This window comes from Musa acuminata, chromosome BXJ1-8, assembly GCF_036884655.1.
Source record: "Musa acuminata AAA Group cultivar baxijiao chromosome BXJ1-8, Cavendish_Baxijiao_AAA, whole genome shotgun sequence".
In the NCBI taxonomy this organism is placed as follows: domain Eukaryota; kingdom Viridiplantae; phylum Streptophyta; class Magnoliopsida; order Zingiberales; family Musaceae; genus Musa; species Musa acuminata.
This window is the reverse complement of record NC_088334.1, coordinates 7,821,363-7,844,399: the sequence shown is the minus strand read 5'-3', so window position 1 is coordinate 7,844,399 and position 23,037 is coordinate 7,821,363. Positions and strand designations below refer to the sequence as shown.

General features: G+C 36.2%; 2 protein-coding genes across 4 annotated transcripts; one reads left to right on the top strand and one right to left on the bottom strand.

Annotated features, from left to right (window-relative positions):
* The first annotated feature begins 2,931 nt into the window (after window positions 1-2,931).
* On the top strand, window positions 2,932-9,666 carry LOC135587367 (uncharacterized). Its single transcript, XM_065078687.1, has 8 exons — window positions 2,932-3,274; window positions 5,412-5,479; window positions 6,297-6,363; window positions 6,642-6,796; window positions 6,882-6,952; window positions 7,565-7,633; window positions 8,930-9,030; window positions 9,127-9,666. Exons 1-8 carry the CDS (start codon window positions 2,999-3,001, stop codon window positions 9,418-9,420), a joined length of 1,101 nt encoding a protein of 366 aa, XP_064934759.1. The 5' UTR covers window positions 2,932-2,998; the 3' UTR covers window positions 9,421-9,666.
* Window positions 9,667-11,880: 2,214 nt separating this feature from the next.
* LOC135586674 (aldehyde dehydrogenase 22A1-like) lies at window positions 11,881-21,217 on the bottom strand. 3 transcript variants are annotated; one of them, XM_065078684.1, is made up of 14 exons: window positions 21,022-21,217; window positions 20,888-20,931; window positions 20,398-20,499; window positions 19,402-19,529; window positions 18,833-18,955; window positions 17,409-17,562; window positions 16,450-16,553; window positions 16,279-16,357; window positions 15,524-15,619; window positions 15,228-15,365; window positions 13,909-14,124; window positions 13,650-13,841; window positions 12,342-12,485; window positions 11,881-12,261 (listed from the first exon to the last, which is right to left on the bottom strand). In XM_065078684.1, the coding sequence occupies exons 1-14, from the start codon at window positions 21,131-21,133 to the stop codon at window positions 12,106-12,108; spliced, it is 1,788 nt and encodes a 595-aa protein (XP_064934756.1). In that variant the 5' UTR covers window positions 21,134-21,217; the 3' UTR covers window positions 11,881-12,105. The 3 variants fall into 3 exon arrangements, with proteins under 3 accessions (XP_064934756.1, XP_064934757.1, XP_064934758.1); XM_065078685.1 differs by lacking the exon at window positions 15,524-15,619; XM_065078686.1 differs by lacking the exon at window positions 20,888-20,931 and having other exon boundaries at window positions 21,022-21,173.
* Window positions 21,218-23,037: the final 1,820 nt, after the last annotated feature.

Genomic DNA, 23,037 nt, shown 5'->3' with positions numbered 1-23,037 from the left:
TTGACGGGTGGTCATAGGTCGCTTCTCGGTCACTCAAGTGCAAGACAGGAGAGGTGTGTGGGCTCTTGTAACCTCATTACTATCGAGGTGAAAGTGAGTCCTGGGGTAAGTAAGTATGTCAAAGCTAACGTCCTTTATTTCCTGCCAATGAGATATAAATGTAAAAGCTAAGTATGTCAAAACTATGATTGGCAATCACGTTATTTTTGAAAAAGATAAGGGCAGTTTGGATAATTTGACATTGACGACGCAGTCAAGGGGCTTTCAGTCCATACCACCTACGACGGACGTCGTGGTGTAATATTAACGAATCCCATTGTCTCTGTTGTTGTGGCAAAGTTACGAAGAGTTATGTGAGTCAGGGCATCGAGTGTTCGCCTTCCTCTCACCATCAACACGCCAACTACTTGGGCGGAGACTTTTAGTTCAAGTGAAATATGATTGATTTGGTGCACTTTAATATTTAACCGGTCTGCTTCAACCAATGTTGATGACTACTGTAAATTAAGCTTTTTCTTTTTCGAATTTTCAAATTGCAGGGAAAATTGCTCATCGGAGAAGAGCAAGAAGACCTTGAAAGTATTTGGAACGGAGATTTTTTGAATAGAATAAATAATTTAAGATAATAAGAAATCCTTGAAAGCAGTGTTTGGAATGGAGATTCTTTGAATATAATAAATAATAACCCAGAGGGCTGATAAAAAATGGAACCATAAGATTCCTAATGAATTGGCTTACATGAAAAAAGCCTTTTTGTTTGGAAAGACCGAGTGGACCAGTTTTGCAGATGAAGTTTATTTTTGACTAGATGATGAAATTTAGGTATTACGCTTAAAGTAAATTGATGTGTACGGACATGAATATGGAGAATTGAGGACTATTAATTACCATTTTAAAAGTAAAAAAACCGTGGAGATTGAATAGTGGAAAAATCGTACTCACATCTAAGAATTGCGAGGAGGTTAAATACTAAATTCTTAAATGAGTATGATCTATCCCGAATACGGATTTGAATAGGATTTATGATGATATGAGAACTATAACAATTCTAATCAAGAAATATAAGCAGATGTGAACAGAAAAGCACAAGTAAATAAATTTGACATTCATGGATATATTAAGACAGCTATTTACATTTAGAGTTGGTGGGAAGACTTTCAGATTCCCAGTCAAACAGTAATTATATATATATATATATATATATATAGGGAATTACCCAGTCAAACAGTAATTGGACATTTAAATGCAAATTAGTGTATACAAAAAAAAATTCTGACAAGAAAAATATTAATAAGATTAATATATTCTTAAGTAACATCAAATTGTGACATAAAGTCATTCAGCCCAAAGAGGAAATACATAATATATCATCACGTATCAAAATCTACCAGTGAAGAAAATATTCACCATAACATATTAAATAAAAATGGAATATTAAAGATACATGTGCAAGAGATACAAAAGAAATTACATATACATGTAACTGACAGAATAGTCAAATTACGTGTAGCTTCAAAGCCAAATAGAGTGTCTTCTGACATAACTAAGTGGTTTAAGTTATCCGAACGTAGCATCAGTTGTAAGTTTCAAGACTTGTTAGTCTTTTTACTGTACTGATTACTCATTGTGTCCACGCAACGATCAACAATTTAAAGAAACACGACAAAGCAGGACATTAAACTAATAAGAACATACCGTTGTGTGTGAATAATCCAACTTTGCATCCGAGGCCTTTCTTGATTCGATCAACGACAAGCTAGACTCCAAGAACCACCACTGATTTGTCAGAAAAACGAGCGAAAAAACGAAATTAACATCGTAGCAGTCAAAGATATAAAGAACTCATTAAATCGAAGCTAATTCATCGCACTTAGGGCGGATTCGGGATCCTAACCTCGACGAATCCACGGCAGCCGCCATGGATCGCATTCGCCGCAGCTGGTGCGGCAAAGAGAGCGACGACAACGAAGAGGACGAGACCAGCGATCGCCATTGCTATTGATCTGGATATTGGACGTCGGATTCACATGAGATCGAGAAAGGGAACAGAGGGGTCAAGAACGAGAGCTCCGGACGACGGATCTCCTCCCTAAACCGTCTTCGTCGAGTTCGATCAAAAACCCTAAACACTTCGACCGAATGAAACGAGCACCCTATCGCTTATATAGTGAATCCAAGATGAGACCAATAGCTCGACTACTAACGGTTCAATTGATTCAAGTCTGCTTAGAAACTTGCAATAACCAAATTCCCAAAAACATCACTTCAATTAATTGATTTTTTTTTTTTGATTCCGTAATTATAAGTTGAAAATGATGATAATAACAAATAAAAATATAATGAATATATCTAATCACAATATAAAGAAAACAATAAATATATATGGATCTAATACCTACTCACATCATTTCATTTGGCGGATTTTAGTGTCTGATCTTCTAAATACATTATCACTAAAGTACATTGGATCAAACGTCAATTTAATGAGGTTTACCAGTACATGATTGACTTACCTGTTAATTAGTTAGTATCATACTGATCATTCGATCACGCTTTTTTATTAGGCATTCGAGATATTTCATAAAATTATATCCCTCCGTCAGAATTCCTCAAAATCGAGCCCCAATTCAAAGAATACCAAAATAGGGTTTTCGTTTTCAGAAAATTGACCTTTTTCTTATAAGATATTATTATTAATTCATGCATCAATTGGTCTTTGTTTATTTGTCTTCATTAGCCGTGCAGTGCTGATTTTTCCTTGCAAGCAACTTTGGATCGGTCTATGGTCAACGGAAGAATTTGACTTATGAGATCACAAATTTGCCCCCGCAGGCTTCCAATCCAACCGGTTAATTCTAATATCAATCAAGAAGCAAATGAGGGCTAAAATGTCATTTCGGACGTCGGCGGCCTTCCAGATCCGGCGGTCGCCTTTCAAAATCCCCCCAAAGGCGCCGATTCGGCGGCCAACTCCTCCTGCCAATTCCTGGCCGCGGCGATGCTTCGGTCTCTCCTCGCCCTCCTCCTCTCCGCGATCCTCCTCTCCTCGAAGATCCGGTTCGGGAGCGCCCACGAGCACCATGGCGAGGTAGCCGAGGGGAGCTGCGAGTCGAGCCCCGATGTCCGAGTCGCCGCGGAGTTCCGGCCCGGGGTGATCACCGTCGACGGCCATGCCGACGACTGGACTGACATCGAGGCGTCTGAGTTCGCCCTCCTCCCCGCGCTCGACTTCGACGAGGACAAGGCCTACGGTGGCGGCCGGATGTCCGTCAGGGTAAACATCTTCTTTCTTCGATTCTTCGCTCTTCTTTAAGATGTGAAGGGTTATTCTATTGGTAATTTGATTGCTTTCGTGACAAAATTGCCGGAAAGAAGAAGAATCGCTAGTGCTGATCGTTTCAAATTGTACTTTAGATTGTGCAGAAGGTTGTTGTCGAGCTATAATTTCTTTTAAGAGAATTGAGAGGGAAAAATAATTTACATGCCCGTCGGTATCTTGATTCTTAGCTTAGCGCTTGGGCTTCTCGGGTTCTGCATATTCTGTGCTTGATTATATTCGACAACGAAATTCCATGTGTTATTTTTATGCCTGCAGGATTGATATGCTCGATTTAAAGCATCAGGAAAGGAGTAGCTCTTGAAATAACTATCCCCATGCCCAATATCTGAAATTTAATATTTTGAATTTTGATATCATATTTTATCAGAAAAAAAAATCTTGCTATGAGACTATGATTTATAGATTTCATATGGCCTTTGATTGTTTCATAATATAACTGCTGCCGATAAAGGCTTTTGAAGCATGTGATTAGTTTATTCAGATGAAAGATGTAAATTGTTGGGCCCAAGTCGTATACGGAAGAAAGTGGTTGTACCGTGTGGAAACTGAAGTATTCAAGATAAGAGCATATGGTTATCTACTCGATGAACAAAAAATTGGAGTGAAATTGATGCATAAGTGTGTCAATTTACTCTTATAAGGGCGTCACTTGCCTTGATATGCAACCTGGTGCCTGATGATCCTTGAATGAAACAAGCAATCTTGCAATTGTTTACTTCCTGCTGACAAAACCTTACTCTCGAGGAACTTGTTAAATGGTGGCAACTTCAGTATGTGGCTAAGTAAGTTATTCAGATTGGAGATTAGGGTATCAATCAAGTATGTGGCTAAAAAAATCAAGTGATGAAAATGATAGATACATGTGGAAACAATTTGTAGTAATATCTTTTTTGTGTCCTATACTCTTGGTATCTAATCAAGTCCAAATGTGAGTGCCTAAGCAGATTCTGATTAGAAGTCCAAATGTGAGAATCAACTGCAATTCTACACGTCAATTCTGATTATAGAAGTGCATTTGCCCCAGATCAAAGGTTCATTCTCTGACACATAGATCAGCAGAGGTAGGCTCCTGTTGGCACTAGTCATGGTGGTGGTGGGAGGGGTCAACATCAATCATTACTCATTAGTATCATAAATAGGAGGGACTATATCAAAAGCCAACTTCAGTATCCTGATTCATATGCATAGCTCCATTTTACTGGGAATCTCAGTAGTATAATAATGAATAACTTACTTTGCTGCATCCTTATTCTATCAGTTTTGCTCGGTGAAGATTTGTGGATTTCAGAGGTGAGCAGAGCTGGGACTAAGTTTTTCCTTTTTTCCTCTCTGATACAATTTGTTCATTGCCACAAAAATTAGAGACATGTGAAGTCTGGTCCTGTTATCTGAAGTTGTTTAGGAACAAAGGATTTTTTTTTTTAATGTTGGCGTTAAATATGTGTTCTCTAGAAACTAAAATGTATTTTTGCTAATCTATTGCTAAGACCTGGAATACATGTATGCAATATGTTGTTAATTGTTGTATCTTGTAGGTTTGCGATGTCTAGGGTTTCTTGCTTTCTTCCAACATGTAGCATAATTCAATTTGTTTAAGCTGTTAGTTACATCTTGGATTGCTTCTCATTATGTTCCTTAATTTCTTTGGTCTTTGGCATGGTAATTATCATTCATGTGTCCCAAAATATATCTTACTCTGTTTAATTGACAGGAAATTATATTATTATGTATTTTATAATGTAAATTAGAAAGCAACTTTATACAAAGAAATGTGATCTTTCTGATGAGTGATTTTAAGTCTAATTTGTTTACCTATTCAGTGTGTTGTTCAAGTCATGCTTTAAAATTTGAAAATATCTTTGAAGTTTTTTTTTCCCCTTAAATCTCGTTTATGTACAAGTCTGCCTTTTGTATAAATAATATCAACACTTCATCATAGTTCTGTGCTTCCATTTCTTGAGTCTATCTACAAAATCTGGATTTATATGCATGTGCTCGAGTTAGTGTTGCTAGTATAGCTTGCTGCATCATGAGTTCTGTTTCATTTTTGTGTTTGTCAAAATTTTTTTAGGCTGTGCATGACGGTAGTAATGTTTTCTTCATGCTGCAAGTTGATGGGGAGTATGCATATCTAAAAGGGTAAGAACTATTGCTTTTATGGCTTACTAATTGTTTTATCTTCTAGTGTGGTTTAGAAATAAATATGATTATTTGAGATTTTTTGCCTCCTGCGTTTTCCTTTATTTCTTTTATTCTTTTGTTTTTGTAATTTTTCATTAACTAAATTTTCATAATGTTTAATTTGATTATCAGCTTCCTACAATGTTCTTCCTAACATCTTATTTTAAATTTTTAATTGTTTGCCAATTTGCCAATGTCATTATTTGTTCTAGAGTGATGTTATGGTCTATTCCTTCAAGTTCTGTTATATCATTTTTCCGTAATCAAAATATTGCTCCTTTACTTGTGCACAACCTTTTCATCATTTCGAACACCTACTCCAAGTTTCAGGGCAAAGGACAACTAACTTTGAGGTCATTAATTTGTTATTTCTTTCTCTGTTATCATTGTATCGAGAGACTTGCAAAGCAGCTTAATCGCCTTTTCGCCCTATTCTTTTATTAACATATTCTCATTGGAAATCATTCTCTTTTTGATCAGTTTCCATGCAACATATCACATAAAAGCACAATTTTCCTTGAGCTCTTCCTTTTTAAATTCTATAAAATTTCTTTTTTGGTGGGACCAATACCAGTACTTTCTTTATAAGCACCATTTAAGCTCCTTTATTCTATCTTAAAATGCATGTCATCATGTTGTTACACACTCAACGGTCTATGTGCTATGACAACAAACTGTTAAATCTCTCCATCAAATACTTTGAATTTTCAAACATGTATATAATTGGACAATATGCTTTCTAATGATTTTTTTTCATTTTCTTTTGGCTGTTCAGAGAGAATAAAAGATGTCCTTCTGTTGCTCTCATGTTTCAAGTTGGGGAGAATGCTACATATCAGAATGTAAGTTTTCTGGTTGCAACTTATTCTTCTATGTTATGTTGAATTTTGCAGAAAGAATAAGAAATTCAACATTATTTCTGGTTTAAACACTAGTGGTGGCCATCCTTCCTTTGTGTTATTTGTTGCATAAGTGGTTCATGATTGTTTAGCTTCATACAGACGTTGCTTCCATTTTCTTTTTTCCAATTGAGATGCCCGATACCGTAAATATCCTTGCTTTTTCTTTTATTCTTTTATCCATCAATTGTAAGTGTAAAAGTTATGGTCTGTTTCATTAGATGGGAGGATGTTCTGACTTGCCTGTTACATGCACCGCCAATAGCTGTCGTGGCCACGAAGTGGACATTATGCACTTTTCAATTGGCAATGCTATTCCTGGACGGCTATATGGTGGCAATCTCATGGACAATATAAATGGTACCGGAAAAGACAGGTAAGGTGTAGTCCATATCTGTTATATTTTAGCTAAATGATTCAATTCAAGTCAGGCTTTGAGCTATTGTGTTCTGTGTTTGTAGTTTCGGTCACCTGGTTGATACATATGCATGGAACCCTCATTGCCAATACTTTGATGGAATTGGTCCTAAAGGTAATTATACTGTTTAGTATTGGTAAATAACAAGGGAACTGGTAGCACATGATATGGGTTGAATATACTCTGATTCAGAATATTCAACAACAAGAAGAGGAAGCTGTAGATCCCAACAAGTTGGGCCTGGCTATATTCTAAAAGATGGGTTATCCAGTTTGAATTTGAACATCTATCATTTAAGTTCAACCTTCTTTTGTTGCCTTTTAAGATGACCTCTTTTGAGCATGACTCTTTTTAATGTGCATAAGCTTGGTTCGTCCATCTCACGGTGTCCTACAATGCTTTATCACTTCATTTTACTTTTTCTTTTGTTGCTTTCCTTGTGTTTGTCTATTTTCTGTCCTTGTCAGTGAGAATTGACTAAGTTTACAATTTGTTTATTTACCTTATCAGGCATTTAATTTAATGCATTGACATTTATTTTATTAATACTATTTGTGGTCTTAAGCTAATTAAGTGCACTGTGCATCAGCCAAAATAACAAATTGTGGACTCTTCCTATCCTTTTTTTTAATGGATTATTAACAAAGCATTATTGTCTTTCTATCGACTTTCACAGTTTTTCCTTCTGTACAAAAGCATCTTATCTAAATATCCTCATTATCTCAGCAAATACTTCAAATGCCCGAAATGATTGGCAAGGAGCTTGGTGGCACAGTAGTCTAACGTTTCATTCAGGTATGGTAGGCTAATTTTCATTTGTCATACTCGCATATGTTGAATTCTTTCTACAAGATTTGCACATGGATAAGCTTTTTGATATCTGTTCCTGACTTCCAGTTGCATATTCATTTTGAATTTATTTCTTGGGTGACGATACTACATAGTGCTTAATGTGATGATTGAAGGGCAGCGCATTGCATGATTGCCGACCAGTCTTGCTCTGCAAAGGATTAGGCAGCAAAGTTAAATGCTGATTTATTTTTTTTAAGAAAAATCAACTCAAAACCTAGGTGAAGATCACTACCCCAGAACCAGATCTCCAGCACAATACAAACATAGAGAACAGGAAAAACAGTCCAGATGTTAGATTAGAGGGCTATTACCATAGGCCACTTGGATAGGAAATTCAAGTCTTGAGTAAAATCTGACCATTTTAGTTGCAATATCAATCTCAGAAGTCTAGTGTCCTCAACATAGATAGCCAACTAACTAAGGTTCCTATTTATAGTATGACAACTACACGAGTAACACGAGCACATGTTAATATGACATTTTAATTACATCATGTTTGTCTTGGAAAACAGCTATTCCAATAATGCAGACATGTATGTTGGAGGGAAAGATGACAATAATAAGGTTTTTAATTTTGAGTTATCAGCCCGAATAGGTACATGTCCGAACCATACCGGCATACAGACAGATGATACACCTATATGTATCGAATTTCAGAACAACTAAAAAAAATTAAAAAAAATGTTACTGTCCAGTACAAGCTGAGTACCAGTGTTGCAGACCTTGAACGATGGTACAGGATTTGAATATGGAGGAAATGAGAGTGTGATGCATGTATTTAAAATTTTAAGGTGGAGTAAAAATGTTTAGTTCACAGGTTTATGAATTTTCGCCAAACTATGATTACCATATTAGTCTGTACTTAAGATTTAGGTGCCTAGGTAAGTTGTATTCCTCGTTTTTTCTTTGTCCCAATCAAATATCTTCTGCTGTTTCAGTGTTGATCAAGGCTTCATGATCTTGTTCCTTATCATCATGTTTGAAGTTGTCTTCTGATTGTGTCCTTTACTAGATTGTATTCACTTCTCGATAAGTTCAAGACAGATTATTGCTACAGCCTCAAACATCTACCACATCGAGCCCAGCATTCAAGAACATTAGATGTAAAACTTGCCCTTAATTTGCAACACGTAGTAATGCTACTGATTTACTAAATTGCTTTGTTGAGCAGCTCTTGCTGCTATTTTGCTCAAGTTGTTTGCTCCATCATCTGACCTGACACAACCGTGTTTCATCCAGGCATGGTGGAGGAGGACAGTCCATATGGAAAAGATGGCGAGAAGGGCACTTACTTCTTTGAATTCTCGAGACCCTTGAGGACAATGGATCGATTCCAACAGGTGCAGAGACGTACATTGCTCATATTGCTTCTTATTTCCTGATCTAGGATGCCAATGTCAATGGGAAGACAATCAGATTTACTCTCTTGGCTGCAGGATGTCCAATTCACAATCGGACAAGCGAGCAAGGTGGCTATGGCCTTCTGGTACCCGACCAGCGGCAATCCTTGGAGCAAATCCGATCATTATTCGGCGAGTTGCAATTGGCTGCCTTTGGACATTGCCTTGGCTTCCTCTGTATCTGTTTCTCGAGCGTCGAGTGGATCATGGGATGCTGCCACTGCCTTCGCCATGCTACTCTCCGTAGTTTCCCTGTGTGTTGCAATTTTCATAGGATACCGGGTTTCCAGTACCAAAGATGTGCCCTTCACACCCATCGATCGTCTGTAAGGAGGAATGAAACATGAATGTTGACTGCATCAATAGACTGACAATGAGGGTGACTATATATGCGTTGTTATTATTATTATTATTATTATTATTATTATTATTATTATTATTATTATTATTATTGACATAGTGGATATGTATGTTCATTTCCTAATGCTACATTTTCTAGTTTCACCTTTTGGAATTCTTGTATTATATCATTGTTGCATTGGATATTGTCATTATAAATTTTTATCTTCCATGCTATATTTTTTTTTTCCAATTTTTAAAATTTTTTTTGTATCAAAGACGAGTTTGGTATATAACATATCTCCATCGTGGTGGTGGTCTTATACAGCTTCTTATATATATGTATATATATATGTACACATATATATATATATATATGTACACATATATATATGTACACACACATATATATATATATATATATATATATATATATATATATATACACATATATATATGTACACATATATATATATATATATATGTACACATATATATATATATATATATGTACACATATATATATATATATGTACACATATATATATATATATATGTACACACATATATATATATATATACATACATATATTAATATATATCCTCCCTAATACAATTTTTGTGGATCAACTCGTGTAAATCGAACTAATTAAAGATTATCATTTATTGTTAAACCTCTTTAGCATATTGATCCCTATACTTAAAAAAATTACATTGACATCTTTATAATTATGAAAGTGAAAAATTTTACTCCATTTACCTTAACGTCATCAATTTTATCAATGGAAGACATATCATATGATAGAACATGTAGATTTACTGATTTTGTCAATAGCAAAATGATCATTTCATGCTGGTGAAAGAATGAGGCTATTGGCTTAGATAGTAAATAGAGTCGATGCTACCACTTACAGAGGACAGTGAAATCATGTGCTACGTCCTCTTGGCGACGAAGGTTGAGGATAAGGAGGAGTGGGCGAAGGTACTTCGCTCCTTTGTGACTAAAGAAGGGGAGGCTTTGGGTGGGCTTGTCCCTCACTATTGCAACGTTGATGAGCCATGCCTTGTTGCCTTGTCCACAACCATGGTGTGAAACTCAAGTGCTTCTCATCTTAACTTACCCCACGATTGTGCCTCGTCAACACCATCAATCTTCAAAGATGACCTCATTGCCTTGTCCACGACCTCCTTGATTGCTTTTCCTAAAGGTGGAGATAACAACGGAAATGGCTTCACAAGGAAAGCAGTTGCTAGATGGGCAACTATCGACGAGCAACTTGGCTTCCTTTAGCCCAAAGCCTCCTCCACCTTCATTGAAAAGGGTTGCTTGTCTCCTCCACCTTTGCGACCAATGAAAGGCACGCCATGGTCGTAAATCGACCGATCCATGGCTTGTCGTCCTAAAGTTGAAGTAGCCCATCGCCCACAGCGCAAGAGAGGAAGCACCAATCAAGGTAGTTAACAACAAGCAACACCGTGAGAGCGAAGAAGGCGTAGCAACCCACTCCACCATGGCTTTCCTCACCGACGGCAAATAAGAGTCAACACTACAATCATGAGGGATGAGCTCGCCCAAAGCCTCCACTTCTTTAATTGTGAGAGAATAGAGCTCCTTCGCCCACTCCTCGTCCTCACCCTTTGTCGCCAAGAGGACATAGCACTCGATCTCACAGTTCACTACAAATATCGACTCTATTCACTATCTATGCCAATGGCCCTATATTTTTTCCCGCCTAAAATAACCATTTTGCTATTGACAAAATCAATAATTCTCAAGTGATGTATTTTTCGTCAATAAAATCGATGACATTAGGACAAATGAGGTTAAATATTCCATTTTCATAACTATAGAGATATCAATATAAATTTTTTAAATCTAACATCAGAATGCTAAACAAATCTAACTATAAAAAGTAATCTTTTATTAGCCGCAAGTAAATCCCTTGTTTTTTAAAAAGCTGTATATTTGTTTCAAAATTCCCAATTGCTTTATTTTTTGGAGTCAAATCAAGTAAAAGAACAAAATAGAGAGAAAAAAAAGGGTGGTCACCCAAAAAAAAGGAAAGATAATTGGAAGCATGACTCAAAAAAGGAAAGTCCATTTCAAATCAAATTCCTTAAAATTGACCAAAAAAAGGAGCAACAAAAAGTTAAAGGCATGAATTGAAAAACAAATAAGATGACCACCAAAGATATGACATCATTCCAAATACAGGTTATTCAACTGTGTTTCAACATCCAAAAAGGAAATTCCATCTACAATATTTATAGAATCTTAAGATTTTTGATGCATTCACGTCAGAGGAAAATCGTTCATTTGATATTTAGGCGAGTCAGGAAACAACTTATCTGCTAGCAGTGGTAAAGTTACATACATCGAGATCAATCTGCCCTAGACTCCATATTGGCAAGAGCCATATTACCTGGACAACCCTCTCTGCAAATTTGGAATTTGAAACCAAGAATTTATATCCTTCCATTGAAAGGTAAAGATCCACAAGCAATTCTAGGGTAAATAGTATAACAACTACAGAAGAACAACTAGAACAAGTTGGATCACATCTATGCCAGCACAGATCAAGAACAGAGTTCAAGGTATCGGCAGCTGAAGATAAAAGTGTCACGCGAGTGAAGTTCATAAAACATGCATGAACATGTTAACTCTAGTTTATCTAGTTATTGCCTTTTCTTCGCATTGATGGGCTTAGTACTTTTTTCTGATATGATCTTCACTACACTGGTCAGTGCCCGAAGCCTGTCCCACACATTGAGACCATAGAGAGCTTCCACGAGAGATTCTTGAAACTCAAAGGCATTCTCTGCAACTGGGTACTGTTGAAAATGTAAAACAGTAAGTGCTTCAGCAAAGTCTGCAACACCTTTAACCTGTAACAAGGTTTCCTATAGCTGACCTGGATGGGTTTTGGGATCACGGTTTTGATATATGGCCACCACCTATCCTCAACCACTGACTTAACTAGACAGCAAGCTCGCAAGCCTTCAACACCAGCAAATCTTCCAAATCCACTGTGCTTTACACCACCAAAGGGCAAAGACTACAGTGAAAGCAATACAGCAGAAGTTAGAAAAACCGATGCATCTGATCATATTTGCACCGAGAATTTTTCATGATGACAATACAAGATCAGAGTTTAGATAACGTTAACTGAATAAAAATATGCAGGAATTTTAAACTGTCTATTCTTGAATGGAAACCTCAGAGCTTCTGGGTTAAATATACTTCATCAATGAAAATCTTTGATCCCACAGGAACTTGAAAGAGTACCTCGTTCCATCCAACTATAAGTCACAACAAATCTTTAAATACCAACCAATGAAAATCTTTCAAGACCAACCAATGCAGGAATTTTAAACCGTCTATTCTTGAATGAAAACCTCAGAGCTTCTGGGTTAAATATACTTCATCAATGAAAATCTTTGATCCCATAGGAACTTGAAAGAGTACCTCATTCCATCCAACTATAAGTCACAACAAATCTTTAAATACCAACCACTCGGGGAAAGATATCACTACATTGAGTCCTCCTGTTTCCTTCACCATAGTTCCAAAAACCTAGGGAGAAAATATACTTTATAGTTCATTTCAGTGATCAATATGCCTTGTTGCCTGAGCTAATCAACCACTGATATGGTACATGTACTTCAATGCCCTGCCGATGCATCTGTATGGCAAGTCATGGACCATATAAATTCACTTTAGTGGCATATGCGAGTCTCTGATCACACTGGCAAGGTGTGATATGCACCAGCAATAATCTGCCATACATAATGGATTGGTATGCCTCTGCACTATGCTGATATATAACCAGCATGGTACCAACAGGTGCATGCTCTAGCAATTTTATCCTTGCTTTCTCCAAGCTATATGATCAAAGAGATTATTCCTCAGAAAAATCGCTCTATTATCTACCGAGCATAAAAGTTCCATGATAGTTGAACATCAGCATGTGTAAATATTCAATCAAAAGACAAGTCCAAATATCTCCAAAGTACATATACAAAAATATCATGCAAAAAGAAAAAAAAACAGAGTACTAAATGAGACATATATCTGTCATGAACATGACAAACATTAAAAGATCGAGTACCTAGGAGTATCTTGGTGAGCTTTGATAATGTATAGATATATGCTCAGGCAACACTAGAAAGAAATTTGCTTAGGAAGCAAGAGCAGAAGTATGCCAAATTATAAAAATTACCTGGCACATGTAAGTTGAAGCAAAATCATTGATTGCTGCTACACCACAGTGCAACTGGGAAGCAATTGCAATTGCACGCTTCTGGTTCCCAGAGAAAACAGCACAACCAAGACCATAATTCGAGTCATTTGCAAGTTTGATAACCTCTTCGTCAGAACTAAATTTCATGATTGGGATGATTGGTCCAAAAGTCTGTTAGATAAAATACTTAGAAACTGTATGATGGAACACAAGTGAATGCTTGAAAGATTTTAGTTACCTCTACTTGCATCAATTTCATTGTATGATCAACATTCACTATTACAGTTGGAGGGAAAAATTGATCTACTGCATCTTCTCCCAGATGGCCAAAGTTTCCTCTACCTACAATTTCAGCTCCTTTGTCCAGAGCATCATTCACAAGATTCTGAAGCTTTTCAGAGTGTTCTTGGACACATATAGCACCCATATCATACCTTCCAGATAGCGGAGGCCCCTAGAAAAGATAATAAAATAACAAAAGGATTTGATTTCCTCTGAAATTTTGACTAGTCATCTAATAGCCAGATTCTATAATGACGAAACAATTTGCTGAACAAAAAAGAAGCATCTAGCTCTTGTGCTACATAATCCAAAATGACAATTCAGGTAGTTACACAATGTTTACAATTAAAAAATAACCTATGTTATATTTCAAAATTTGACCAGGAAAATTCCACTTATCAACCAGTCTGAAACTGTTTCAGATATGATGACCTACAAATTACCTACAATGGCTCTGGGATATCATTAGAGGCTGTTTGTACTGCAGATAACACAAAAGGCACAGAGGGGGAAGGGGAACCTATCATGACACTATGATACTGCTATCATGAACAAAATCTTCTAAAATGGACATGTGTTAAGGCTTATTACTCAAACTTAAACAACCACAAGACCTCTAGCCATGTCTAAGGAACACATGGGAATTTCATCCAAATTTATCTCAGATATTCAAATCTAAAGTCAGGAAGGATGATGTTTACAAGAAGCCAATTATGAAATTGGGTGGCATCACAGGGTCAGACTGGTAAGGACAATGGGAGCCGAAGTGTCCTATTAGACCCAAGTTCATTGTGATCTTAAACTAAAATTAGGTCCACTACTGAAGTGTACAGTTCAGGTCAGTCAAAAACCATGACTAGACACAAACCATGCCTCATAGGACTAATGCTCGCAGCATCACCTAGTTCAAGCTTGAATTTCAAGTTGGCATAGACCATTTTCTTACATCAAGGACTTTGTAACAATTGAAATAATCGAGATAGTGCTGGAAACCATACCTCTTAATTCCTCTCATCATCAACTTATGTAACAGACAAAAGAACGAAATAGATCCTATTTCAACTTTTTTAGGAATACAGATGTTAATGATAAAGCAAAGTATGCACCTTCATTCAGAAAGCAACAAGACTATCTCTGTTTGTCGACCAATACTTTAAAAATCATATAAAAGATCTCCCATTATCACTTCTATAGAAAAGAAAATATTAGAAATCACAACGAATGACAAGATTGCACTTCATCTGTTGTTTGCTAAGCAAGACAGTTTGTACTTACAACAGAAATTGATTTCACAAGAGTGACTATCTGATCAACAAAATCAGGATAGATTCTTTCATGAACATAGAATCTTTCAGCACCAGCACAATTTTGTCCACTGGATTGAAGAGCACCTCTCATGGCAACTTGCACAACCTAAACATCAAAATATTTTTTTACAGACTTATTAGGGGCTCTGGCAATTTGCAAAGAACACCTCACTTAGAAAAGAATACTGTATGTTAGAGGAAAGAGCTATAAACACAAAACAAGCTTTCTGCAAAGGGCACGAGTAAAATTAGAAATTTTCATACGGTAGGCAAGTCTATGTCTTCACACACTATAAAAGCATCTTTCCCACCAAGCACGAATGTGACTGGTATTAAGGTCTCAGAAGCCTTCTGCATGATCTGATATAAGAAAGCCAAAAAGAGAAGTATGAATAGCACAATTAAATAGATCTCATAACCATAAGTCATGGTACTCCAAGACCATAGCTTTAACTAATGAACCTGAAGAGACATTTGGTTTAGTTCATGTACAAATTTTGTTATTTAACATCTATACAAGATAATATTGATCAGAAGCCTAAACTTCTAGGTACAAATGTTGCTGCTACATGAATTGAACAACTCATCAAATCTGCAGGTTCTACGAATCAGAACTAAGAGGCAAAAAGAGAATAATAAATATCTCTAATCCACTGTCCAGTGTCAAGTTAAATTCTATTATGTCATCTAGCAAACTTGTGAGTTAGAAAAAAAACAGCATGATTTTTTTTCTACATCTTAGTGACTTGAATACAGAGCTAGTAGAGCAGCGAAATGGAAGTTATGAAAGTTATATCTGGGAAGATGGACAATATTAAGATTCTTCCAAAGCAAGAGAAACGCAGTCACCAACAGCTAGCAAATGCATTATCAGATAACAGAATCCGAAGAATAAAAACTTTTAGCAGCTGAACTGTTATATGTGTGTGATGCTCAAACATGAAAAAAAAATTACACGTTAGGTAAGAAAAGCAATTGAAGACAATAGACAACTACCAGCAATAATTGTAAGCTATTACCATCTTGCCTACTCCAGGTGATCCAACAAAGATTATTTTGTCAACTGAAGATACAAGAGCTTGTCCAGTTTCTGTAAATCTGGTAGGCAAAAAGCAAAGCTGCAGCATTAAATTAAGTTGTATATGATTCACTTTCAGCACAACTATAAATTCCTGAAAACGTCTGGATACCCTGTTATTATGTGAACCAGATTATCTGGAGCTCCAACAGCAGCGAGGGCAGCTTGAATGATTCGGAAATAAAACAACCCAGACCAACTCGCGTGCTCTGAAACCTGCAAGTCACTTTTCCATTTCAGACAAATGCAAAGGTGATAATCTACAACAGATACTTGGAAGTTGGAAATATAAACAACTTGGTATGCACAAACTTTATCTCAGTAACAAAGACATGTGAGGTGATCTCTTGATGACTTGGTTACAAAAAATATATATCCAGCAAAGAATGTATCAGAAGATAACTGCAGTAACCCACTTTAGTTTAACACCAATAAGGACACGGACAAGAAGGCAAGAGAGACACACCAACAGATGTGCCCTTTGCATTTGGAGATCCACATAAACAAAGATTAAACTGAACTGCAATCTATGTTAACAAACATTTAACTTTAAAAAACCAATTCTTCTTGAACAAAGAAGTCCAGATAAACCTATATCAATGCCATTCAGCTCAAGTCATTAAAGAGAAAAAAATAACTATTAATTAGGCTAATATATCAACTTTAGCCATTGGGAATGTGTTTTCTTTTGCAAGCTTGACAATTTCTGAAATACAGAAGCACTAAAACCAACCCTACATTTCTGTGTTAGAAACAATGTAGAACAGAAAGACTCTATCAAGAATAAAATTTTCCATAGAACACATGTTTATTGTGGTGAAAGTTCAAGCAAAAAACTTCCTTCAATTTTGGTAGAGTATAAGCAATATTTTTCTAATATTTGACACCATCTAGGACTACAAAGTCATATAGTTAAAAGGTATATTAGCCTTTGAAGGCAAAGCACACCTTACAGACATTGTAAGAAAGACCATGATAACTGAAGAATTTCTGAAATATATTCAGGTACACAGTTCTGCAAGGTAACTTAAAATCATGAAGGAGCAATAACATCCTAATTAAGTAATATACCTTTATCACTGCAGCATTTCCTGAGAATACTGCCGCTAGCATGGGGTTGAAAACATTGTGGAAGGGATAATTCCAAGAAACAATAGCTCCAATTACCCCGAGGGGATAAAATTCCACTTTTGCTCTCTTGTGCAACATTGAATGCCCAGAAGACCTGGAGTTAGAAAATAGTTGAAGAAATATCATCTATTCTCTGTTAAATGCTTAATTTGTTTCTCTAAGACAAATTGCTCTGTATAACAATTTTGTGAATGCCGTTGTCCACTATGTTCCCAAGTATAAGGAAATTTTAGAGTCTGATTTGACCGCTACTAAATTTAGCTTAAAATGCAATAAGGTATAACATTCCTGACAAGTATACGCCATGCATTCTTATGCAAATCTTGCCTTAACTTGCCATGGCTAGGAACTTGTTCTCAACTTTAGAAATTTAGAGTAGCCACCAAAATTTGATACTAATTCCATGAAGTTTTCTGGTTCTTAGTAATGCTTTATGGTTCAGCCCATATTGATAGAACAGCTGGGACAATGATCTTGATAATAACAATGTTGATGAACAGTGAAAAAGAATTTTCATCAGTTCTTTGTAAGGAGCTGAGGGAAGGCATGTATTTTGCTGTTTATGATCATTATTGTTGTGTTGCCTCATCACTTAATTGTGTTTCTGGTGTTCCCATGTCTGTCCAATGATTTGTCAAGCCATGCCACCAAGAGATACAGTGGCAATGATTTATGCAACACTGAGGATCAATTTATGCAACCATGCTCTTGAATGCAAACAGTTGCTTTTATGACTGGAACCTGATCACCCGGGTACAAAAGGAGCAAATTTACCATGGAACCAAGGCTCAATCTCACTGAAGTCAGATATTTTGACCCCCTATCTTTTTGTGACTCCGTTTATGCTTTTTTCCCTTTTTCTTTTCTCACTGAAAGATTATTTATTTCCAAACACAATGATAAGTATTTTCTACAAGATGAGAATGGTTTTGGCCATCACTCTGCATGTAATATTGGGAAAATAATATCTTTCATCAACCATTTTCTAATCTGTCCTGCATAAGCCCACACCAAACAAGTAACAAAAACTTCTTTTTTTTTACCAGAGTAGAGATGGTCATCTAGGTTCTTTGTTCCAAAAGAACTATAAAACATCATAATCACTGGTAAATCAATGTTCAATGTGGTGCCACAAGAATCAAGACTAAGCGAAACAAAAATATTATATAAAAATAACTAAGACAAATATGAAAATAAACACTCAAATTTTAAAAGAAATGCTCATGCCAAACTAGAACTTCAGCAGACAAACTAGCACGCATTTGTATTGCATCAAAGAGCCTAATTTTGAAAAGACACAATTCATTTGACAAAAACAGAAAGAAAGAAATGCAGATTTAGTTGAGTCAGATATGAGAATTAACCTGTATTCAGGCTTTAGCCACCTCTCGCCCTCAGCCAGAAGCCAAGTTATTTTTTCACATGTTGTCATTATCTCTCCTAAAGAAGCATCAACCATTGTCTTTCCGGTATCCCTAGAAGATACCCTACAACAAATGAGAAATCATGAGGTTGTTGCATTGTTCCACATTGACAGAGACCTATAAAGAACTTAAGGACTGAATGATACCATTGAAAACGAGGAATTCAAACACAATCGTTATTTAGATCTATGCTACTCAAGCCACCCAAAAGAAAGGTAGGCTGTAAGACCAATCAGAATTATTTGGGAATTTCAAAAGAGTCACCCTAATGCAAGTTCTTCACAAGTATAAAATGGTAAAGTCCCATAATATGATATCAGCATAAACATTTAAAATGTTCTGAAAAAGTTGCTCAGTACTTCCTAAAGCTAAAATGCCTTCAATGCCATGTTGCATGTTAACAACTTTGAGGAAAAGCAATAGCAGTACCCTTGAGGCTAGAAAGCATGTATAAATCCCTATGAAGAGAGAGAAAGAGAGAGCGCTTTCACTCAAATTTTGTTCCTCACTCGCATATAAGCTTCTGATGATCAATTATATACTTCAGAAGGATTCTCAAGAATTCTCGTCTTTTACGGAAGCTGCTACTTGCCCATATTTTTTGTGCCTCTCTGGCTTGTGCAACATGCTCCTTGACCTGATCAAATAATTTGGAAACACTTTTCAACATCCGCAAAAAAGCAACAAAAGTGAGTTCTAAACTAATCTTCATCAATATTTAAGACAAAGACAATACTGAATATCATGCCCAAGGATTTAAAAGTTAAGAACCAAAGCTAGCTTGTTTAGAATTAATAGTTATCAGAAGTCAGAAGATAATAGTGAAGCCTAAAGCACACGAACCTTATGATGTCTCCCAGCCAAATTTACAGGACATATGGGAAAATCATATTTGAATCTAATTATAAAAAAATTCAATGTATATGATGCAGCTGAAAAGACAGTTCTAAAGACAACAAACATGTTAATTTCACTAAAATTTACAAACACATAAAGTTAAGGACTTCTGTTCTAACTTCCTGCATCCTTTAGGATCCTAGAGCTTGATGCCTTTTGAATGAAGGAAGTTAAATCACAGAAGTTGAACCGTTAATTTGATAACAAAAGTTCCTATGCATGAGATCCTTTCTTCCAGTTCTTTTTTGTATGGTAAAAAAGATCAGCATTTTTGAAAAAAACAATAAACATACATTGTTATCCTCGAGAAAGACAGAGACAAATAAGAATAAGAAATTGCTTAACACAGAGCAATTAATCTTGGTAGAGAAGAAAACAACTTGACTAAGAAAGTGAGATAGAATCAACACGACTAAGCAAGTGAGATATAATTAACACATATCCTTTATTTGACAAAATTACAACAATCAAGAATCATCATGATCATGAAATCAACGGCTATATCTGTGCCACCAGCCAACTTTATGTCTGTTAGAAATAAAAGGTGAATTCGTAAAATCAAACTGTGAAGAGAATCCATGAATGGACTACAGAGTTGTGTGATCCACCTCATCCGGGGTTGAAGCTTGGGTAAAGCCCAGGTATTTCATAGTTGCTGGCTCGTAGCATTGAACCTTGTCTGTTTGTGGCACTCTCCCCTTCCTTGGTATCTGCAATAGATCAAATATATTAAGCTTCAAGTCTCTCAGATATTTGATTAATAAAAATACAAACAAACGGGACGAACTATGACCAAATTAAAATAAAAGAAGCCAAATGAGGCAAAACCACAAGAATTCCAACTTAATCGACAACAGTTTGGTAATCCAGTTACAGGATTCCATGTTTAGAGAGCAGCATCTCAAGTTCAAAAACGGTAACATTGCAAATTGAACTTTTTCCTATAATAACCTACCGCGATTCGACTCCTTGTATGTTTATGAAACATAAGAGAACGCCATAACAGGCATGAGATCCAATCAAACAGAAAAAAGAATGCTGATTCGACAGAAGAACAGCAAAATGCATGTGGAAGCAATAGCATTTAAGGATTCTCACATATATGAAGCTGTTCTCTTTGGTCTGGCTCCCATCTTCCAGCACTGAATCAATCCGAGCACAGAAATCACGAAAACAATCCCCCATAAAAAGCAGAAAAGAGAGAAAAAGGAAGGGAGAGTCGCGGAATGTACCATCGGATGCATCGACCTCGATGGAGGGGACGCTAGGGGGAATGAGCATCAGGAGGAAGCGGCATACCACGAAGGCGACACCGAGGACGAGCAGCGGCCACCAGAACGCCATCGCCGGAGCTCCAAGCGTAGTTCCTGAGCAACGAGGGAGAGGGAATTTAAGCCCCACAGGAGACGGGAAACAGAGCAAGGCATTCGTTCTTGCTTCCATCGGCGGCTTTTACTTATTCGTCCCATACGAAGCCCAATATTACTCTTCTGCACCTGATGTTGTCCTATTCGAAATTCTAGAAATTATGAGGACCGAATTATAATAAAACCCAAATGAAATTGCTCAGACATTATAACTGCACAAACGTATCATTTTATATCATTCAATTAACAATAATTACAACACATCATGCATATAATGTTTACATACGATATATGTTTCGTAGCCAGATTTCATAATCTAAATAATCGAATCAGGATTAAGTGTGCTTTCAACTTTATAAAAGACATTAAAAGAGGTGGGGGAGGGAAAGGATTAGGATTCCTCCTTGTCTTGGTTGTGGGATCACTTGCGGATGGAGGCAACAGTTGTTTGTTATCTTTATATATATATATATATATATATATATATATATATATATATATATATATATATATATATATATATATATATATATATATATATATATTAGAAATCGCATAATTGTTACTGTAAACTTCAATGACATACATCTACTCTTTTAAATTTTAAGGTGCTCCACATAGGGCCACTTTGGTCAACCCCCTGACCAATTTTGACCCGAGTCAACGTTAATTTGTTTGAGTAAGAAAAATATATCAAGAATCAATACTTTTAGCATCACAATAACTTTAAGTTTTAGATTGTGAAGGGTTGTGTATGAAAATTTTTAATTTATAAGGATAAATGTAAAAATCTCTGACCTTGAAGGATGTGTGTGTGTGTGTATATATATATATATATATATATATATATATATATATACTATATATATATAGTAGCAGATAAAGAGATGAACCTAATGTATGAGATTTTTGTTAACATGGAATTTGGAACAATCAATATACTTAATTTTATTACTATAAATTAAGAATAACATGTGATCCTATGAACCTCTGATCTCTTGGATTCTAATTACTTTCTTGGCCACCTTGTCCAACAAAGCTACAGTGTCATTTGGAATTCCTGACACATCTATCATTACCACAGTCAAAGCTCAGTATGAGAGCCCAATCACATCCTTTAATGTACCAGCAAAAGCAAATGTTCTTAGTAGTTAGTATGGTATCTTCAACTAAAAAAGAGCTTCCTTCCTCCATGAATAATGGCATTGAAGGACCCACTATCATGTGAGTCTTTTGATGAGCAATGTATTAATACATACTGTAGACAACCGCTTGAGAAGACATAAGACCAAGTCAAAGAGCTTCCCCTGATGTTGTAATAAAGTGGTCAAAGCCTGCAAATTTGATTCTCCAAGTCAGCTTGGATAAATGTGATCACTGGCAATCACAGGTATATGGTTTGGTGACAACATTGCTTTAAGTGGGGACTTGTGTACTCTGGAAGATGCATGGAAAGACAAGATTTTTATGTTGGCAAGAAAACTCATATCCATGATTTGATTATTATGTTGAAGGAGCCGCTATTTCTTTCATTAGATTCTGCTTCCATTATTTCCATCATTAATCCTTTGCAAAAACAAAATATTTGAAGAAGAGAAGAATCAAGGGTTTTTAATCTTGGAAACAGTCCTCTCTTCTTTTTTAACGCCACAACTGTCCAAAGCTTACATTGACCGAAGCCTTGTGCATTTGACTGTCCTTTTGCTCACGTTTAGTGCTCGATGTAGGAGTTCTAGTTGGAATTGGGTAAGGCGCCATTTAACACTTTCAATCTCACAACTCAAATGTCAAGGCCGATACTAATGCATGTATAATGAATGAATTGACATCATTGATCAAATGAAGCACTCTGCTATAGCAAGACAGAATTTCTGCAGTCCC

Coding starts and splice junctions, on each gene's coding strand:
- LOC135587367 (XM_065078687.1), top strand. CDS start 2,999: ATGCTTCGGTCTCTCCTCGCCCTCCTCCTCTCCGCGATCCTCCTCTCC. Junction 6,953..7,564: donor TGATGGAATTGGTCCTAAAG/GTAATTATACTG, acceptor TCATTATCTCAG/CAAATACTTCAAATGCCCGA. Junction 9,031..9,126: donor CAATGGATCGATTCCAACAG/GTGCAGAGACGT, acceptor TCTTGGCTGCAG/GATGTCCAATTCACAATCGG.
- LOC135586674 (XM_065078684.1), bottom strand. CDS start 21,133: ATGGCGTTCTGGTGGCCGCTGCTCGTCCTCGGTGTCGCCTTCGTGGTA. Junction 20,500..20,887: donor AAGAGAACAGCTTCATATAT/GTGAGAATCCTT, acceptor GATCTATTGCAG/ATACCAAGGAAGGGGAGAGT. Junction 19,530..20,397: donor AAGCTTCAACCCCGGATGAG/GTGGATCACACA, acceptor TTATTTGATCAG/GTCAAGGAGCATGTTGCACA.